Here is a 19,198-nt window from a genome sequence, read left to right on the forward strand (position 1 = left end):
TTCTGCTAGGCCCTGGAATGAAGCTGAGATGCTGGAAGCACTAAGTTCTCTCTAGTGGGAGAAAAACCACCGTGGAAAGCTAATCATTTGATGTAGAACCTCAGCAATGACCAGGAAGAAGCAATCAGTGCCCAGCTAGGCTAAACTGGGCCTGTGGTAGGGTGTGAGTAGGGCCAGCTTCCTGGAAGTGCAACCTGTGCAATGGCAGTAGGCCCCATGCTTGGGGTTTAACGCGTGGCAGTCACTGCCTTGAAACTCTTAATAATTGTATCTTTGAATTTGTGCTTTGTAAGTGAAGTTTGATGGGACCTGGAGGGTGCATAAGGGCAGGAAGGGAGGGTAGCGAGGCTTGGAGCCACAGCTCATGTGAAATCCCACCTGCCAGGTGCCACCTCACAGCCCCCAGACAGGTTCTTAGCTTCCCGCTATCTGCCCCGCGGAGCCCCAGGCTTTACTCAGCCTGCCCTTCTCTGCCTTGCTCAGCAACCGCTGCTACCCCTAACCCCAGCAGGGGACTGAGTGGAGCACGGGGATGATCAGCATTGGATATGAGCTCCCAGAAGCCTCTCAGGGTGGGGCAGGCAGCTGACCCTGCATTGGGCTAGAAGTGCCACAGCACCTTCAGCAGGTGACCAGGCTTATCCAGTCACATCCTGGTGTAGAGGTTGCACTACACTTGCAGGTTTCCCATCAACTGTGGGTTTGGGCAGAGGACCTGTGGAGAGGGGAGATTCCTGGCTTGACTTCCCTTCTCGCAGCCAGGGCACGCACATACATTAGAAGTTGGCAGGAGAGGAATTCAGCAGCCAGTTTCAAAGCAGCCGTGGTTTCCAGGATAACAAACAGCTCTAGCCCAGGCAGCAGAGATTCCTGGAAGGTCCTTCTCTTCCACCCACTGACTGACACATACACCCCACCACCACCGCCACCACCACCACCACCAAAGCCTGTTTCCTCAGCTGGGCATGAACACTTGGAGCTAAAAGTGGCCTTTGTGAATTTTTCCTCTTGCTCTGTGTACACATTCTAAAGCGAACAAGTCTGTTTTGCTGCAGGGTGAGGCCCAGGATGCGACCTGGGAAAGGCTAACAGGACAGTCTTTGATGGTGAGCAAGCCTGGGGTGGGTAGCTGAGGGGGTGGGGATTGGGAGGTATACCTCTTACCCTTGGGTCAGAGAGATGTGGGTTAGAACCCCAGCAGTCAGTGATCTATGCTATGCGATGCGATGCGATGCGATGCGATGCGCTATGCAATGCTATGCGCGATGCGATGCGATGCGATGCTATGCTATGCTAAATTTTTTTGAGACAGAGTCTCAAGTCTATCACCCAGGCTGGTGTGCAGTGGTGTGATCTCTGCTCACTGCAACCTCCGCCTCCTGGGTTCAAGCGATTCTCATGCCTCAGCCTCCCAAGTAGCTGGGATTACAGGCATGCACCACCATGCCCAGCTAATTTTTGTTTTCTTAGTAGAGAGGGGGTTTTGCCACGTTGGCCAAACTGGTCTCGAACTCCTGACCTCAGGTGATCCACCCACCTCAGCCTCCCAAAGTGCTGGGATTACAGAGGTAAGCCACCACACCTGGCCCCTAGCAGTCAGTATTAGTGGCAGATTTTAGATTCCTTCACCTCTCAGCCTCAGTTTCCTCATTGGAACATTGGAGAAAATACTGGTGCCTAATTTAGGGGGTCATGAAAATTAAGTGAGACCATCTCTGCAGAAATGTTGAGCACAGTTCCCAGCACACAGTCAGTGGCCAGTGATTGGCTGCTGCTGCTGCTGTTATCATCCATGTGTATCCTAGGATTCCTCATAGAGGGGGTCACCAACATGGTCAACTGGCCATTGTCCAGATCCAGGCTTTGGCCTGGCAGACTCAAATCCCTGATTCCTATTGACTCAGACAGTGTATCTTCCTTCCAGGGGCAAATACCCCTAAGTGGATGAAGGAAACCTATCAAAGTATAGCCCAGGAGAAAAGATCCCCCTAGAAGAGGCCTCTCTCACCTCTGAGAGGGGTATGTACTCTGGGCAGGTCCCAGAAACAGGAGCTAAAGGCAGTCTTTGTCCATTCAGGGTTTTTTTGGCGGATTCTGGCTCCAGGCCCTGGACTCATGAGGTTTTTCCTGGAACACTCTGGTGCCGAGCAGAGTGTGAAGTTGTAGCTTGGGATCTTCCTGTATCTGTCCTGTCAGGGATGTCTAGTGGTCCTGAAGTCCCTGGCCTGGGATGAAGTTAGTTCTTGTTGCTGGGCACAGGCATAGCTTGCAGCAGGGTGAGGCCATGGAGTCAGCCAAGCTCTCTCAATTCCTGACACATGGAGCCCCCAGGGGTCACCTGGGCTGGGACCAGCATTGTTTTGTGATATATTCATTTCTGTACAGGTAGACCAGGTAAAAACTAACAAGGTGTCCTAGAGACACCTGGGCCTCTGCTGTCTGAGCTCCGGATTTAGCCTCACATCTTCTCAATATGCAAAGGACCGTGCAGTTACTAAAGCATTTTTAACACCTGCACTCCTTACTGACACCCAGCTCCTCCCCAGTAAGCCTTTGCATGGTTCTGCCCGAGACCCTCTTGGTTACTGAGACTTCCCCACTACCTACTCCCACTTAAACCGCATAGGTAGGTTTGGGTGACTTTCTCAATGCCACAACCTTACATAAAGCTCTTCCATCCCACTCTACACACCCTTCCATTCCACCTTGAAAACCCTCTCATTGCACCCTACGCACCCTTTCATTCTAGCCTCACACCCTTCCAATCATCCATCACACAATTGCATTTCACCCTTCACACCCTTCTATTCCACCTTGAAAACCCTCCCATTGCACCCTACACACCCTTTCATTCTAGCCTCACACCCTTCCATTCATCCATCACACAATTCCATTTCACCCTTCCCACCCTTCCATTCCATTATTCATTCACACCATTTCATTCCATTCTTCACGCCATTCCATTACAACCTTCATATTCTTCCACTCCACCTTACACACCTTATCTTCCACCCTTGACACTCTTCCAGTCCACTACGTGTCCTTCCATTTCTCTCTTCACATCTTCCATTTCACCCTAAGCAAGCTCCCATTTTACCCTTCACACCCTTCAATTCCACCCTTCACTCCCCTCCATGACATCCTTCAAGCTCTTCCATTCCACCCTTAACATCCTCTCATTCCACTTTTCACACTCTGGTCCTTCCATGTCCTTTCATTCTGCCTTTTGCAACCTTCCATTCCATTCTTCACATTCTTTCACTCCACCTAACCCATCCTTCCATTCTACCCTCCACACCTTTCAATTTCACCCTTCATATATTTCCATCTGGCTGGGTGCAGTGGCTCATGCCAGTAATCCCAGCACTTTGGGAGGCCAAGGCACGTGGATCACTTGAGGTCAGGAAGTTCGAGACCAGCCTGGCCAATGTGATGAAACCCTGTCTCTACTGCAAATACAAAAAATTAGCCGGGCATGATGGTGTGCGCCTGTAATCCCAGCTATCAGAGGCTGAGGCAGGAGAATCGCTTGAACCCGGGAGGCGGAGGTTGCAGTGAGCCGAGATCGCTCCACTGCAATCCAGTCTGGACAAGAGAGCAAGACTCCGTCTCAAAAATAAAGAAAAAAAAAGGAACTGCACGATTTTACATTCTCAACATCACGGATGAGGGTTCCATCTTCTCCTCATCCAGCCAACTGGAAGCCCTTTTAGCTGAGGTGGTTAAGCTGTGAGAACCAGAGTTTGCTGCTGCCATTATTCACTGCATCATTCATTCAGCAAAAACCTGAGTACCTACCACTACCTAGTAGGCTCTGGCCATGCAAGAAGTCCCTGGCAACACTGTAGGATAGAGAGGGACAGCACCCTGGTTACCGTGTTTCAGCACCTTGGTCTTGGTTCACCCCGGGCCTTTCACTTGCAGGAGGCAGGGAGTTCTCTGATGGCAGTTTGAGTTGGATTTGCTGCAGCTAACAAAGCCGGCCAGTGGACCCCTCCAATCTACTGGGACTCAAATAAATCCAAGTGATTGTTCTCCCTCCATTCCAGGAGGGAACACCAGCCAGCCTTGGAACCTCAGGTGCAACAGAGACGCCAGGAGATGCTAGGGCCCAGCAGCCTGTGGCAGTACCAATGAAGCCAGAGAGGGCTTGGTGGATGACAAGGAGGCCTGAGTAGACCCCAGGTGGGTCTGAGAAATGGGCTTAGGTGAGGCAGGTCTTTGAAGGATTTGTTCTTAATCATATGCGAGATGCTCAAAAGGCTGGAGTCCTGCTTTTGTGGGTGAAGAGCAAGAAGAGAAAACAGGTTGTACACATACAGATGCAGAGGGAGAGACAGAGAAAAAAAAAGGAAGAAGGCAGAGCAATGCACCAATTCTTTAGCTGTATTATCTCTGGACCTTGGGATAGTGGGAGGCTTTATTTTACTACTGATTTTGCCTATACTGTTTTCTCAACTTCTAGTTTTCTACAAAGATGATGTGTTAGCTTTTTCACGTATTAAGATTAAAATTTAAAACAGACCACACAATAAATATTTATTTTAAAAGGAGAAATATGCCCTGGGGAAGCTCCCCAGGCAGCTGAGAGCCTGGCTGGTTGCATTTTGGCTTCTTAGGTGCCAAGCCTGCTCGTGCCCCGGGGTCCCAGCCAGCGGCTCGCGCTTTCTCCCGCTTGCGCCGCCAGTCTGGTTGCCATGGAGACAAACCTTGCTGCGCAAAGACTGCCGAGCCGCAAGCCGGGGAGCTGGAACCCGGCGAGCCAGCCTCTGCAACAGGCTGGGGGCGGAAGGAGGAGCCAGGCGGAGCGGCGCCTCAGCTGAGAGGCTCGGCGGACCCTGCAGAGGCCCCCTGCCCCTCTGGCTCCGCCCCCACCCGGGTCGCTAGAAATACAGCCGCAGCCCAGACCACCGCCCACTGCGCTCCGACCCAGACCCAGCTGGCCCATCTACCCGCGATCCTGCCCATGGCTGACGGACTCTTTCAGCGCAGACCCTGGGGTCCCGAGCAGTTTCGCCCGGACCCCGAGTCCGAAGGCCTGTTTGACAAGCCTCCCCCGGAAGACCCTCCCGCTGCCCGCGGGTCCAGGTCCGCGTCGGCCGCGGGCAAGAAGGCTGGTCGGCGCGCGGGCGGGAGGGCGCAGGGTGGCCGCGCCTGGCAGCCCCCGAAGGCCGCATCGCGCCCCCCGCCCAAGGAGGAGGCGCCTCCACTGGACGAGGGCTGCTATCTCGACCATTTTCCGCACCTCTCCATCTTCATCTACGCAGCCATCGCCTTCTCCATCACCTCCTGCATCTTTACCTATATCCATTTACAGCTTGCCTGAGTGGCCAGCGCGGGACGGGGTGGGCGCAGGACCGAGCGGGGAGGGGAAGGGAAAACAGGGCTCGGCATTTTGTGTTTTGGAACAGCGCTGCACCCCCTTCATGTAGCTTTCGACGCTTGTTTCTTTCCGTCTTTGTTGTCACTATCTTTGTCTATCAGTAGGAAAGTACAAAGTAGCTGCCGGCAATGAAATAAGGGTGCTGTTTGCACCTGCAGGTTAGGGGTGGGGGCGTTTAGAATTCCGGGGTGTGATTGAGCCCCGTTTATAATTAGGAGAATGTCCCTGGACCCCTACCACTCTGTGACGTGGGGGCACGCGCAGGGAGCCCATCATTCTGTGTTTGGGGAGCTCAGAGTGCGCCCAATCTTGGAATCTTTAAGGGATGAGCCAGACCCAGACCCGCGGCCTTCTAGAGAGGGTCCGGCGGGGAGGGTCGGCGCCCTGGCCCGGGGTGGGCCGGAGCCCTGTGATGCTGCATCGCCCCCAGGAGGAGCCAGCTGTGCCCCGGAGTTGGCGCGGCCGAGAGAGGACAAGAGCGCGCAGCAGGCGTAGCTGGAGGGCGGGACTCGGTAAGTGGCGTTCGTCGGGGTGTCGTGTTGCGCCCCCAGGGGCCCTGGCTGACCACGACTGTGCGTTTTTCCTGCCTTAGACTTTGTTGTCGCTGCCCGGAGGAGTCGAGACTCGTACCCGGAGGAGCTGTCTCACCAGGAGACCACGCCCTGGAAGTGTCCGGGACTCGCGGGACCTGTGGCTGCAGACCCCACCGGGACGCAGGCCCAGAGCTGGCGCACTCCTCAGGATGAGACTCTGGGGGCCCTAGCCGGGGTCCACGGGAGGGCTGTCCTTGGGGACTCTAGGATGGCTTCGTTCTGGCCCGGTGCCCTTCTGGAGCTGTGGGACCCAAGACAAAAGGGGCTGAGGGATTTCTCATTGACAAGAGTTCGTGCGAGAAAACCACCTGACCCCTAGGGGTTTGTCATCTTAGACTCAAAAGGCTTAATACCAGAAACCACCTTGGCAAGATAATTTACCCACCGGCTATCTCTGTTTACTCATGAATGTTAAATGTCAAAACGCAGCGCTCTAACTCTGCATATTCTTTACTTGCAAATGTCTGTAATCTGTAATTGTGATGCCTCTGATGGAATAAATTATCTTTTTCAGTCTCGTCTATATTCAGTTCTCCATTAATTTCCAGCTCTTCCTAACTTCTTCTGCCAAACCTCCTAGTCTGCTCCACAGAATCCCCACTGCCCCTCCAAAACAGACTTAATCCTGTGGCCCAGCATTCCAAAATATGGCCTCTCCCTCCACTAAATAGCTACAAGGCCCTTCAATGGCATCTTTCTCCATATCAGGTCTTCACAACATGCCAGTATCCGAGTCTACCATCCCTTATGGCAGATCAGCCACTATCCCATTGTGGCATTGCCTACTGCCCCTCAGTATTTAGTTTCCACTTGCCTCCATTATGAAGACCGAGTACAGCCCCCAGCTAAGCTCTGGAATTTGCCCCCTGGGTCTTAACAAACGCCCTGTTTTCCAGTATCAGGGCCTTGCCATTTCTCAGTTCTGACTTCCTATAATCCCATATCACTCTGTGCCTTGATATCTTGCCCCCGGACACTTGTTTCAGTGCCACAGATATGACATCCACTGTTCCCCAATGTCAGCCTGTGCTTTACAATCACGCTTTACTACAACAATTCCCCCACAGCAATCGGTGGCACTATTTCCCAAAATTACCTCTCCAGGCCAGGCGCAGTGGCTCACGCCTGTAATCCCAGCACTTTGGGAGACCGAGGTGGGTGGAACACGAGGTCAGGAGATTGAGACCATCCTGGCTAACACAGTGAAACCCCGTCTCTACTAAAAATACAAAAAAAAATTAGCCGGGCGTGGTGGCGGGCGCCTGTAGTCCCAGCTACTCGCGAGGCTGAGGCAGGAGAATGACGTGAACCCGGGAGTAGGAGCTTGCAGTGAGCCGAGGTCGCGCCACTGCACTCCAGCCTGGGCAACTGAGCAAGACTCCGTCTCCAAAAAAAAAAAATTATGTCTTCAAAGGACCACAATATTTATCCCTCACTGGTTTCCAGCTTTCAATCTTGGATATTTGATCTTCTGCTATCTCTTAGTAGTGAGTACTCACGGACTCCCAACACATAGCCTAGCGCTCTCCAAACATTTGATCTCATTGTTTCCCTTTCACACATCCCCTATTATCTCTCATACAGTCCCTCAGTGATACTCAGGATGTGATCCCCCAGCTTCCTTTCCTCTGCCAATCTCCTGACAGTAGACTCCTCCTCCTCTTCCCAAAACCAAAGTTCCCTGGTCCTCACTGTTCCACAATATCATGGCCCTTTTTGTGCCACCAAATCTGGGCCTCCATTTTCTTTATTTTCTTTTCCTTTTCTTTCTTTCTTTTTGTTTTTTTTTTTTTTTTTTTTTTTTTTTTTTTTTTTTTTGGAGACGGAGGCTCTTTCTGTGGTATAAGCTGGAGTGCAGTGGCCAGCTCACTGCAACCTCCGCCTCCCAGGTTCAAGCCATTCTCATGCCTCAGCCTCCCAACTAGTTGGGACTACAGGTGCGTGCCACCATACCTAGCTAATTTTTTTTTTTTTTTTTTTTTTGAGACTGAGACTCACTCTGTGCCCCAGGCTGGAATGCAGTGGCCTGATCTTGGCTCACTGCAACCTCTGCCTACTGAGTTCAAACAATTCTCCTGCCTCAGCCTCTCGAGTAGCTGGGATTACAGGCATGTGCCACCACATCTGGCTAATTTTTTTTGTATTTTTAGTAGAGATGGGGTTTCACCATGTTGGCCAGGCTGGTCTTGAACTCCTGACCTCAAGTGATCCACCTGCCTCAGCCTCCTAAAGTGCTGGGATTATGGGTGTAAGCCACTGTGCCAGGTCTGGGCCTCCATTTTCTACCCCAAATTCCAACACCTGGTTCCCATGACTATACTGTTATTAGATCTTATTGCCTCTACAATATTAATATCGGCTTCGATATTCTCCTAAATATCCAGTCCCCATTTGATCCCCTTATTTCAGTATTTATTGCGTTGTTCCCCAAATACTTGATTATTGTCTCAATATTGTACTCCAGTCTTCCTTGACATTCACCCCATCACTGCTGTCTCCAGTATTAAACTCACTCCAGCCCCCAAATTCATTTTCTTCCCATATCCCCATATTCTCTCCTATCAGCCCATCTCTCTTCCCCATACTTCTCCCAATTTCACTCTCCCGCCTCCGTGGGCTCCTGTGCAGCCCGAGCCTCCCTGACGAGCGCCGCCCCCTGCTCCACGGCACCCAGTCCCATCGACCACCCAAGGGCTGAGGACTGTGAGCGCATGGCGCCGAGACTGGCAGGCAGCTCCACCTGCAGCCCCGGTGCGGGATCCATTGGGTGAAGCCAGCTAGGATCCTGAGTCTGGTGGGGCCTTGGAGAACCTTTATGTCTAGCTCAGGGATTGTAAATACACCAATCGGCACTCTATATCTAGGTCAAGGTTTGTAAACACACCAATCAGCACCCTGTGTCTAGCTCAGGGTTTGTGAATGCACCAATTGACACTCTGTATCTAGCTACTCTGGTGGGGCCTTGGAGAACCTTTGTGTCCACACTCCGTATCTAGTTAATCTAGTGGGGATGTGGAGACCCTTTGTGGCTAGCTCAGGGATTGTAAACGCACCGATCAGCGCCCTGTCAAAACAGACCACTGGGCTCTACCAATCAGCAGGATGTGGGTGGGGCCAGATAAGAGAATAAAAGCAGGCTGCCCGAGCCAGCAGTGGCAACCCGCTGGGGTCTCCTTCCACAGTGTGGAAGCTTCGTTCTTTCGCTCTTTGCAACAAATCTTGCTACTGTTCATTCTTTGGGTCCACACTGCTTTTATGAGCTGTAACACTCACCGCGAACGTCTGCAGCTTCACTCCCGAGCCAGCGAGACCACAAATCGACCAGAAGGAAGAAACTCTGAACACATCCGAACATCAGAAGGAATGAACAACTCCAGACGCGCCACGTTAAGAGCTGTAACACTCAACGCGAGAGTCCGCGGCTTCATTCTTGAAGTCAGTGAGACCAAGAACCCACCAATTCTGGACACAACGCTTGCCTTCACGGAGCTCGCTTTGTTAATGATGGAACTTACCATGTGGCAGGCTTAGTGTTTTATATAGCATGAGTTCATTGAACTCTCACAACCCTATGAGGTAGGTTCTATTATTCTTCCCATTTGGCAGATGAGGAAACAGGCATAGGTGAAATGATTTGCCCAAGGTCACAGCAATGGAGCAAAATTTTGAACCCAGGCATTGTTTCTGGAGTGTGTATTCTTATTTTTACCAGCTATATTAAGACATAATTCATATAACTCATAATTCATTTAAAGTGTACAATTCAAGGGCTTTTAGTATACTCAGAGTTGTGCAACCATTACATTTGATATTGGGACATTTTTTGTTTCTTTTGTTTTTTTTTTGAGACTGGGTCTGGCTCTGTCACTCAGGCTGGAGTGCAGTGACGCAATCTCGGCTCACTGCCACCTTCACCTCCTGGGCTCACACAATTCTCCCACCTCAGCCTCCTAAGTAGCTGGAGCTACAGGTGAACGCCACCATGCCCAGCTAATTTTTGTATTTTCTGTAGAAATGGTTTGTTTGTTTTTTGAGACAGAGTCTCACTCTATCGCCCAGGCTGGAGTGCAGTGGCACTACAAACTGCAACCTCCACCTCCTGGGTTCAAGCAATTCTCCTGCCTCAGCCTCCCCAGTAGGTGGGATGACAGGTGCACACTGCCACGCCTGACTAATTTCTTGTATTTAGTAGAAACGGAGTTTCACCTTGTTGCCCAGGCTGGTCTCGAACCCCTGAACTCAGGCAATCCGCCCACCTCGGTCTCCCAAAGTGCTGGGATTACAGGCGTGAGCCACCGCGCCTGACCTTTAAGGGTTCTTCATATATTTTAGATACAAGTCCATTATTAAATGATTTACAATTTATTGTCTCATTCTGTGAGTTGTCTTTTCACATTTGTGATGGTGTCTTTGAAACGCAAAAGTTTTAAATTTTGATGATATCCAGTTTATCTATTTTTACTTTGTTGCTTATGTTTTTGGTGGCATAGCTAAGAAACTACTGACCCACCAAGATTGTGAAGATTTAAACTGAATACATGTTTTCTTCTAAGAGTTTTATAGTTTTAGCTCTTAAATGTAGGTCTTTGATCCATTTTGAGTTCATATTTGTACATGGTGTGCAGTAGGATCCAACTTCATTCTTTTGTATGAGGGCGTCCAGTTATCCCAGCACCGTCTGTTGAGAAGACTCTTCTTTCCCCATTGAATTATCCCAGCACCGTTATCCAAATCATTTGACTGTAAATGTGAGGGTTAATTTCTGGTTTTTGTTGTTTTTTAAAAATATTTGTGTGTGTGTGAGGGTTAATTTCTGGATTCTCTCTCTCTCTTTTTTTTTTTTTTTGAGACGGAGTCTCACTCTGTCCCCCAGGTTGGAGGGCAGTGGCATGATCTTGGCCCACTGCAACCTCTACCTCCCAGCTTCAAGTGATTCTCCTGCCTCAGCTTCCCAAGTAGCTGGGATTAAAGGTTCGCGCCACCATGTCTGGCTAATTTTTCTATTTTTTTTTTTTAGTAGAGACGGGGTTTAGCTATGTTGGCCAGGCTGGTCTTGAACTCCTGACCTCAAGTGATCCACCTGCCTTGAACTCTCAAAGTGCCAGGACTACAGGCGTGAGCTACCTCGCCTGGCCTGGATTCTTACTTCTATTTATCTATATGTCTATCTTTATTCCATTAATACACAGTCCTGATAGCTGTAGCTTTGCAGCAAATTTTGAAATTGGAAAGTATGAGTTCTCCAACTTTGTTATTCTTTGTCGAAATTGCTTTTGCTAATCTAGGTCTTTTGAATTTCTATATACATTTCAGGATCAGCTTTCCAATTTCTACAAAGAAGTCAATTAGAATTTTGATAGGAATTGTGTCTTTATTAGCATCATGAAAACGGACTAATACAATGAGTTTTCTACATTTTCTGTTAAATTTCTTCAAAAGATTTTATTTTCGATGTCTTCAAAATGGAATTGTTTTCTTAATTTCATTTCCTGTTTGCTCATTGCTAGTGCATAGAAAAATAATTGAGGCTGGGTACAGTGGCTTGTGCCTGTAATCCCAGCACTTTGGGAGACTGAGGCAGGAGGATCACTTGAGCCCAGGAGTTTGAGACCAGCCTGGGCAGCATAGCAAGACCTCATCTCTACTAAAAATTTAAAAAATTAGTCGGGTGTGGTGGCAAGCTCTTTGTGGTCTCAGCTACTCTGGAAGCTGAAGTGGGAGGATCGCTTAAGCCTGGGTGGTTGAGGCTGCAGTGAGCTGAGATCTTGCCACTGCACTCCAGCCAGGGCAACAGAGCGGGACCTTAACTCAAAAAAAGAAAAATAATAGCTTTTCTTACATTGACATTATATTCTGAATCCTTGCTGAAACTCATTTACTTGTTCTAATAATTATAACTATTAGTTCTAATAGTTTAAGATGACAGCAGGATGGTCTTATACAAGATCATATCATCTGCAGATACGATCTTTCTTTCCAATCTGGATTCCTTTTATTTCTTTTTCTTGGGTAACTGTCCCGGGTAGAATCTTCAGCAAATGCTGAATAGGAGGCTGAGAATGGACCTCCTTTGCTTTCTTTCCTGATATTCAGTCTTTCACCATTAAGTGTGTTTAGCTGTGAGTTTTTCATAGATGTCCTTTGTCAGGTTGAGGAAATTCCTTTCTGTTCCTAGTTTGTTGAGTGTTTTTGGCATGGAGGGGTGTTGAATTTTGTCAAATGTTTTTATGTGTCTATTGAGGTGATCATAGGGTTTTTGTTCTTTATTCTATTGAGGTGGTGTATTTCATTAATTCATTTTCAGCAGTTAAACCAATCTTACATTCCTGGGATAAATCCTACGTGGTCATCGTGTATAATCCTTTCTATATACTACTGGATTGATTTACTTATATTTTGTTGAGGAATTTTTTTTTTTTTTTTTTGAGACAGGGCCTCACTCCTTTACCCAGGCTGGAGTGCAGTGTTCATAATCATGGCTCACTGCAGCCTCAACTTCCCTGGCTTGAGCTATCCTCCCACCTCAGCCTCCCAGGTCTCTGGAACTACAGGCATGCACCACCATGCCTGGCTGATTTTTTCTAGTGTTTGTAGAGATAGGGTCTCACTGTGTTGCCTAGGCTGGTCTTGAATTCCCGTGCTGAAACAATCCTCCCACATCAAGTCTCCCAAAGTGCTGGGATTACAGGTGTGAGCCACCATGCCTGGCGTTTTTTTTTTTTTTTTTAGACAGAGTCTCATTCTCTTCTCTGGGCTAGAGTGCAGTGGCAGGACCTTGTCTCATATTGCAACCTCTGCCTCCCAGGTTCAAGTGGTTCTCGTGCCTTAGCCTCCTGAGTAGCTGGGATTGCAGGTGCATGCCAGCATGCCCAGCTAATTTTTGTTTTTTGCTTTTTGAGAGTCTCCCTCTTATCACCCACGATGGAGTACAGTGGCACAATCTCGGCTCACTGCAACCTCCGCCTCCCAGGTTCAAGCAATTCTCGTTCCTCAGCCTCCCAAGTAGCTGGGATTACAGGAGCACACCACCACACCCGGCTAATTTTTGTATTTTAGTAGAGATAGGGTTTCACCATGTTGCCCAGGCTAGTCTTGAACTCCTGAGCTCAGGCAATCTGCCTGCCTCAGCCTCCCAAAGTGCTGGCATTACAGGTGTGAGCCACTGCACCCAGCCATGTTGAAAATTTTTTTTTTTTTTTTGCATCTACATTCATTATGTAGTGGTGAATAGGCATGACAGAAGAGAATAAATAAAACCAGAGAAGGTTTGGTATTACAGAACAATGGGATCTAGTATTGGGGTGGGGGGAAAAGTGAGAAATTGGGTGAGATTGATGCTGGATGGGAGATGGGACAATTTTTATCGTTTATTCTATTGTGGTTCTATTTATTCTATTGATGTATTTTCACATGTTAAAACAACCTTGCATTCCAGGGAAGCAGAGAATGGGTAACCAACTATATAACCAATATATATATAACTATATAACCAACCAATATAATTCTGATTTATTCATAAATTTCTGAAGGGAGAATTTACTTATTAGAGGACAATAGGGTCAACTACATTATTTCTGCAGAGACACCACCGTAACAAACAGCGACAGTAATGTCCAGCAATTATTAAGCACGTACACAACACGAAATGGACCCCTGAGTTCAAACACTGGATTTCACCCTTCTATCCAGGTCATGACCATACTTAACTGTAATAAGATGTACCATATTACTGCATGTAATAATGACAAGGCCTCAGCAGTTGTTTCCTTAATAGACAGCTTATATCCTCATGAACATCTCAATATTCTGATTTTACTAACATGCCTACTAATGGGTATATTGTTTCCTGTGACTGCTGTAACAAACTGATGACTTAAAACATACATTCTCTCACGGTTCCGGAAGCCAGAAATGCAATCCACCTGTTGGCTCTAAGGGAGAATCTCTTCTTTGCCTCTTCCAGCCTGTGGGGGCTGCATTACTCCAAACTTTTTTTTTTGAGATGGAGTCTTGCTCTGTCACCAGGCTGGAGTGCAGTAGCACGATCTCCGCTCACTGCAACCTCCACCTCCCGGGTTCAAGCGATTCTCCTGCCTCAGCCTCCCGAGTAGCTAGGATTACAGGCATGTGCCACCACACCTGGCTAATTTTTTATATTTTTGGTAGAGACAGGGTTTCACCATGCTGGCCAGGCTGGTCTTGAACTCCTGACCTCAAGTGATCTGCCCACCTAGGCCTCCCAAAGTGCTGGGATTACAGGTGTGAGCCACCATGCCCAGCCCCAACCTGCCTTTGAGGTCATAATACCTCCTCCTTTTCTGTCTGAAATCTCCCTCTGCCTTTCTTTTATAAGGACACTTTTCACTGGATTTAGGGTCCATCCAAATAATTCAGGATGATCTCCTTATCTCCATATCCTTAATTATACCTGTAAAAACCCCTTTTCTGAATAAGGCAACATTCACAGGTTCCAGGAATTAGGACATGGACCTATCTTTTGAGAGATCACTCTTCGACCCACTACAGTAGATTTTGAATAAGCTATAAATGTGAAAAGGACAGCGTTTTCAATTGAGTAAAAAGTCATACTGGAAAGAAATATACCAGGGCATTACAGACAGCAGAAAATAAAAAACCAAACCCTTTAAAACACATATATTTAATGTACAGAATTGGAAAAAGGACTTCTTGATAATAACATATTTCATGGAAACACAAGCTTTCAATATCTATGAATATTTCATTGCAAATACACCCTAAGTTACTTCTTCTCTACAAAAAGGAGAAACTCCAAGTTCTGCTCTTGAGGAAGACATGAAGGGCAAGCAATACCTTAGGAACAACCATTGCTATTTCTCCCCTTTCCTTGGGTGACCTAACATTTTACAGGGACGAATGACATCAAGAAGTATTAGATTCCATTGAGTTTAAACACAAATTTCCCACTGAGGGCATTAAATATTTGATGCTTATGAGTGTGAATAAATAATTAAATATTAGGTATAAGGCAGATTCCAAAACCAACTGAAGTATGAAAAGAAATTGGCATAGATACCCAACAGTCAGTAAAATTAAATTTCATTACTGAGTATATGCTACATGCTTCCTTTTCTATTCCAGTGGGTTCTGCTTTTTTTGTCTAAGGTCTTCTCCTGCTGGACTCTAAGACAGTCGATTGCTTAACATCACCAGGTTTTTTGTCAGGGGATTTATTTTGGAAATAACCAACTTCTTTTTTATTAAAGATCAAGGTTGTCTTTTTTGCTACATGCTTCTTTCCACTACATACTGACTCCCTTACGTAAGAAAATTTACAGGGCGAGAGCAAGTACTCTATGTTGGCTGTCCCGCAGTGTAATGACTAGTTAATAAAAGAGCCACTTAGCCTGGGCAATATAGTGAGGCCTCGTTTCTGCAAAAAAAAATTAGCCAAGCATGGTGACACCCACCTGGGGTCCCAGCTACTTGGGAGGCTGAGGCAGAAGGATCACTTGAGCCCAGCACACAGAGGTTGCAGTGAGCCAAGATTGTGCCACTGAACTCTACTCTAACCTGGGTGACAGAAGGGGACCTTGTCTCAAAAACAATAATACTAAAGGAGCCACCTGTTTAACCCTTTTCTTGTCTGGTCTCATCCAAAGAGTAAGCCAAAATAATCAAGGTCACAAAGGACTTATGACCAAGGTATAACTCTGCAAATATCTTTAACTGGCCATGGCTTCTTTGTTTGATCCCTTCCCACTTATTAGAAGACTCTAAGGAACAGATGCTTCAGCCTAGTTCAAAGTAGTACACTTCATACCTCAGGAAAGTGGACCAAAAAAGAGGAAGACACAGAATACAAGAGTTGACAAAGCAAATCTAACAAAAAGTATGGTTGGTTTGAACAGTCACTCGTATAAATTCTTCATGATTCTACTTTTTGACAGGCTCCTCCTTTTGACTGAGCAATTAAGATATTTTCAGTCGTTTCGATTCCTTTTCCACATTGTCTCTAATGTTCTGTAGTTTTCTGGAGTTCTGAACCAGGGACACCAAACTCTCCCTAAAATCACTAGTCCCATGATCTCTGCCAACATTTTGAAGCTCATCAAAGAAAGTCAATGTCTGTTTGAGTTTGGCCTGAACAATTTTTTGCTCTTCTAATTCTGCGAGAAGGGCCTGCTTAGTACATAATTCAGTCTTGTACTTCTCCTGTAACTGTTCAATTTCTTTCTGGAGATGCTGAAAATCTTCCTCACTATAAGGTGTCTCCTTACATTTATCTTCAGGAAGCAAGATGTTTGAGGGAATACGTAAAATCAGCTGCAAAAACAGTTGCTCCATTTTGCTAAAAAGGTTATCAAAATGTCCTTTCATGAAGCAAAGAAACTTCTCTGTGCATTTGCGAATCTGCACTGGGCTAATGTCACAGTCTGGGATGCCATCCAGCTTCTTCAGAATAACCTGTTCAACAGCCTGCATCACTTCAAATAGGTAGTCTTGAAATGCAATGTAGATCCGAAGCATGCACGTTTGTGGCGTGAAGCCAAAGAACTGGGCCTCGTAGGTCATTGGATCCACAGACATCTTGGCTTATTTTGCTATGTTATTTTCAGTTGTGAAAAACCTGCAAATGTAAAAAGGAAATAATTCATTTGGAAAAAAAAAAATCTTCTGCAGGAAGTAACAAATCACATTACAGATAGCAAACAAAGAAGCAAATAAATAAAAAATAAGGAGTTTGTGTTCCTTTATACCTGATGCCACTTCCACAACAGGATATAAACTCTTGCCTCTCTGAGGCTCCTTCCATCAGCCTATACCCTCCCTTTTCCCCTCCTCGTTGTTCACTTCCCTTACCTGTGACTTTGGCACAGATCACAGTCTTCTGAATTACCATCCTAGACAACTTTGAAGTCTAGACAGATGACTTAACCAATGCCCTGGAGACTCAGTTTCTTGAGCTTCCATGACCTATAGCTCCATCTTTTAGCCACCTGGCTCTTGATATTTGTAACTACTCTTCCAAACTGCTTCTACTTTTTGACTTCTGCCTCCTATACAATTCTTCCAATTCTTACTCATATACTCATATTACACCCTAATCTTCAAGATTTACAGCCCCTCCACCCTCTCTTTCTGTTCTCAGCTTCTCCCACTTCTCTTCTTTCCTTATTCGTTTTAGGCCTCATGATCTATCATTTTGATCACTCCGTTGCCAATGTCCTCAATTTGCTTGTCCTCCAGCCAAGCCATCTGAAAAAAACCCAATTAGAAGATGAGTAAGTCCCTTGTCAGCTTTATAACCCTGACATGTTTTTTCAAGGGTCTGTGAGTAATTCCTCTCAAATATAAACATCTAGGAAAATAAAACGCCTATCTCCTTGTCATTGTGGGAATTCAACCTAGGCATCTTTTTCTGAGATGAAATGATATGGTTGTCATAGAAATAAGAGAAGTTTTATTATTCCTTCAGATAAAGGCAATTAGCTAAAACAAACTGCTACTTCAATTATCAGGTGAATTTAGGATGCACTTTATGAAATAATTTGCAATAAGCAGTACAGTCAAATCTTATGGGAAGATAAGATGCACCCAATCTTAAGAATTTATGTTTGTAGGGTGAGCACGATAGCTCATGCCTGTAATCTCAGCACTTTAGGAGGCTGAGATGGACGGATCACCTGAGGTCAGGAGTTCGAGACCAGCCTGGCCAACATGGCAAAACCCTATCTCTACTAGAAATACAAAAATTACCCAGGTGTGATGGTGGGCACTTGTAATCCCAGCTACTCGGGAGGCTGAGGCAGGAGAATCACTAGAACCCGAGAGGCGAAGGTTGCAGTGAGCCGAGATCACGCCACTGCACCCCAGCCTGGGCAACAGAGCGAGACTCCGTCTCAAAAAATAAAATAAAATAAAATAAAAACTTACGTTTGTAATGGCTAAATACAGAGTGGTTATAACTGTTTGGCTGTATATGTAAGGTAGGATTTCTTTCTGTTTTTCTTTTTTTCTTTGAGACATCTTCTCGCTCTGTCGCCCAGGCTGGAATGCAGTGGCACGATCACGGATCACTGCAGCCTCAATCTCCCAGGCCCAAGCAATCCTCCCACCTCAGCCTCCCAAGTAACCGGGACAACAGGTGCAGGCCACCATGCCTGGCTAATTTCCTTGTTGTTGTTGTTGTTTTGTTGTTGTTTGAGACACAGTCTCACTCTCTCGCCTAGGCTGGAGTGCAGTGGTATGATCTCGGCTCGCTACAACCTCTGCCTCCTAAGTTCAAGTGATCCTCTTAGCTCAGCCTCCCAAGTAGCTAGGATTACAGGTGGACGCCATCTCAAACATCAACAAAAAAATATATTTCCTTGATTAACTCCCTTCTTTGAATTCCCATTAGGACCTCTCTTCGGGCACTGACTGATGAACTTCTACCGCCTCATCTTCTCTGCTAGACTTAAGAGTTCCTGAAGGCAGAATAAATGCGGCTTGATCAGAATTTGCCGTTTCAGCGCAGAGGTGCCCAGGCCATCTCGGCGAGTTGAGCTGTCTAAGACCCCGCGATCGCGCTGGACACGACCCAGAGGCCACAGCGCAGGAACTGCTTCCGGTCGGTTCCCGGCTTCCGTCGGGCCCCGCGCCCGCGCTGCATCCTGGGACCTTCAGGTCTGAGCCCGCGGTGAGGCCGACCCACAGGCCGCCGGGCTCCCTCGCGATGAAGCCTAAGCCAGTCTCGCCCGTTCCCGCTCCTCAGAGAAAATGCTGCCCCGCAGCACTTACCGGAGCGACCATGAGGGTGACGAATTCGAGCACACACAGGCTTCCCGCTACCTCCTTTAAACCGCCGCTGGCTTGCCAGGGACAGACGGCGCGGTTGGCTCCCCAAAATTCCGACTGATACGCTCCTCAGCGAGCGAAAGCAAACGCGGGATACTCTCGCGTTCCTGATTGGCTGGCTGGGGACACCTCAATTATGACAGAAAGGGGCCGGGCGGGAAAGTTAGCTGTGGCCGGCGGGGATTGGCAGAAGGAACCTGTATTTACTCGTTTTTCCCGGACGTTGGCTGGTGGAGAAGAGAGGATGGGGAGATGGGGCGCTGGGAGGCGGTGGCGACGCAACTCGTGATTGGTGGATGTGCCTTCCTTAGGTCTCTACGGATTGGCGGCTGGCCGGTTGCTCGGCGTTGATTGGGCAGCCGCGGGAAAACTAAAGCCGGGGGGGCTTTGGGCCCGCCCCACC

At 47.6% G+C, this 19,198-nt stretch overlaps 3 protein-coding genes across 6 annotated transcripts in view; 2 read left to right on the top strand and 1 right to left on the bottom strand.

Moving 5' to 3' along the window:
• NLRP1 (NLR family pyrin domain containing 1) overlaps positions 1-4,653 on the top strand; it is a 75,137-nt gene extending 70,484 nt beyond the window's left edge. Inside the window, exons 17-18 of the mRNA XM_030799384.1 lie at positions 1,056-1,106; positions 4,620-4,653. Of these exons, the coding sequence (XP_030655244.1) occupies positions 1,056-1,060 (5 nt within the window). The 3' untranslated portion in view covers positions 1,061-1,106; positions 4,620-4,653. The remainder of the gene's footprint in view (positions 1-1,055; positions 1,107-4,619) is intronic.
• LOC105738643 lies at positions 3,925-6,499 on the top strand. Its single transcript, XM_030799385.1, has 2 exons — positions 3,925-5,895; positions 5,976-6,499. Exon 1 carries the CDS (start codon positions 4,967-4,969, stop codon positions 5,324-5,326), a length of 360 nt encoding a protein of 119 aa, XP_030655245.1. The 5' UTR covers positions 3,925-4,966; the 3' UTR covers positions 5,327-5,895; positions 5,976-6,499.
• Positions 6,500-14,616: 8,117 nt separating this feature from the next.
• Positions 14,617-19,049, bottom strand: MIS12 (MIS12 kinetochore complex component). 4 transcript variants are annotated; one of them, XM_003274572.4, is made up of 3 exons: positions 18,362-18,561; positions 16,819-17,214; positions 14,617-16,585 (listed from the first exon to the last, which is right to left on the bottom strand). In XM_003274572.4, the coding sequence occupies exon 3, from the start codon at positions 16,543-16,545 to the stop codon at positions 15,928-15,930; it is 618 nt and encodes a 205-aa protein (XP_003274620.1). In that variant the 5' UTR covers positions 16,546-16,585; positions 16,819-17,214; positions 18,362-18,561; the 3' UTR covers positions 14,617-15,927. The 4 variants fall into 4 exon arrangements, with proteins under 4 accessions (XP_003274620.1, XP_030655246.1, XP_003274618.1 ...); XM_030799386.1 differs by lacking the exon at positions 18,362-18,561 and adding an exon at positions 17,893-18,024; XM_003274570.3 differs by lacking the exons at positions 16,819-17,214; positions 18,362-18,561 and adding an exon at positions 18,739-19,049.
• Between the last annotated feature and the right edge of the window lie 149 nt (positions 19,050-19,198).

The sequence above is a fragment of the Nomascus leucogenys genome, chromosome 19, assembly GCF_006542625.1.
Source record: "Nomascus leucogenys isolate Asia chromosome 19, Asia_NLE_v1, whole genome shotgun sequence".
Taxonomy (NCBI): domain Eukaryota; kingdom Metazoa; phylum Chordata; class Mammalia; order Primates; family Hylobatidae; genus Nomascus; species Nomascus leucogenys.

Coding starts and splice junctions, on each gene's coding strand:
- MIS12 (XM_003274570.3), bottom strand. CDS start 16,545: ATGTCTGTGGATCCAATGACCTACGAGGCCCAGTTCTTTGGCTTCACG.
- LOC105738643 (XM_030799385.1), top strand. CDS start 4,967: ATGGCTGACGGACTCTTTCAGCGCAGACCCTGGGGTCCCGAGCAGTTT.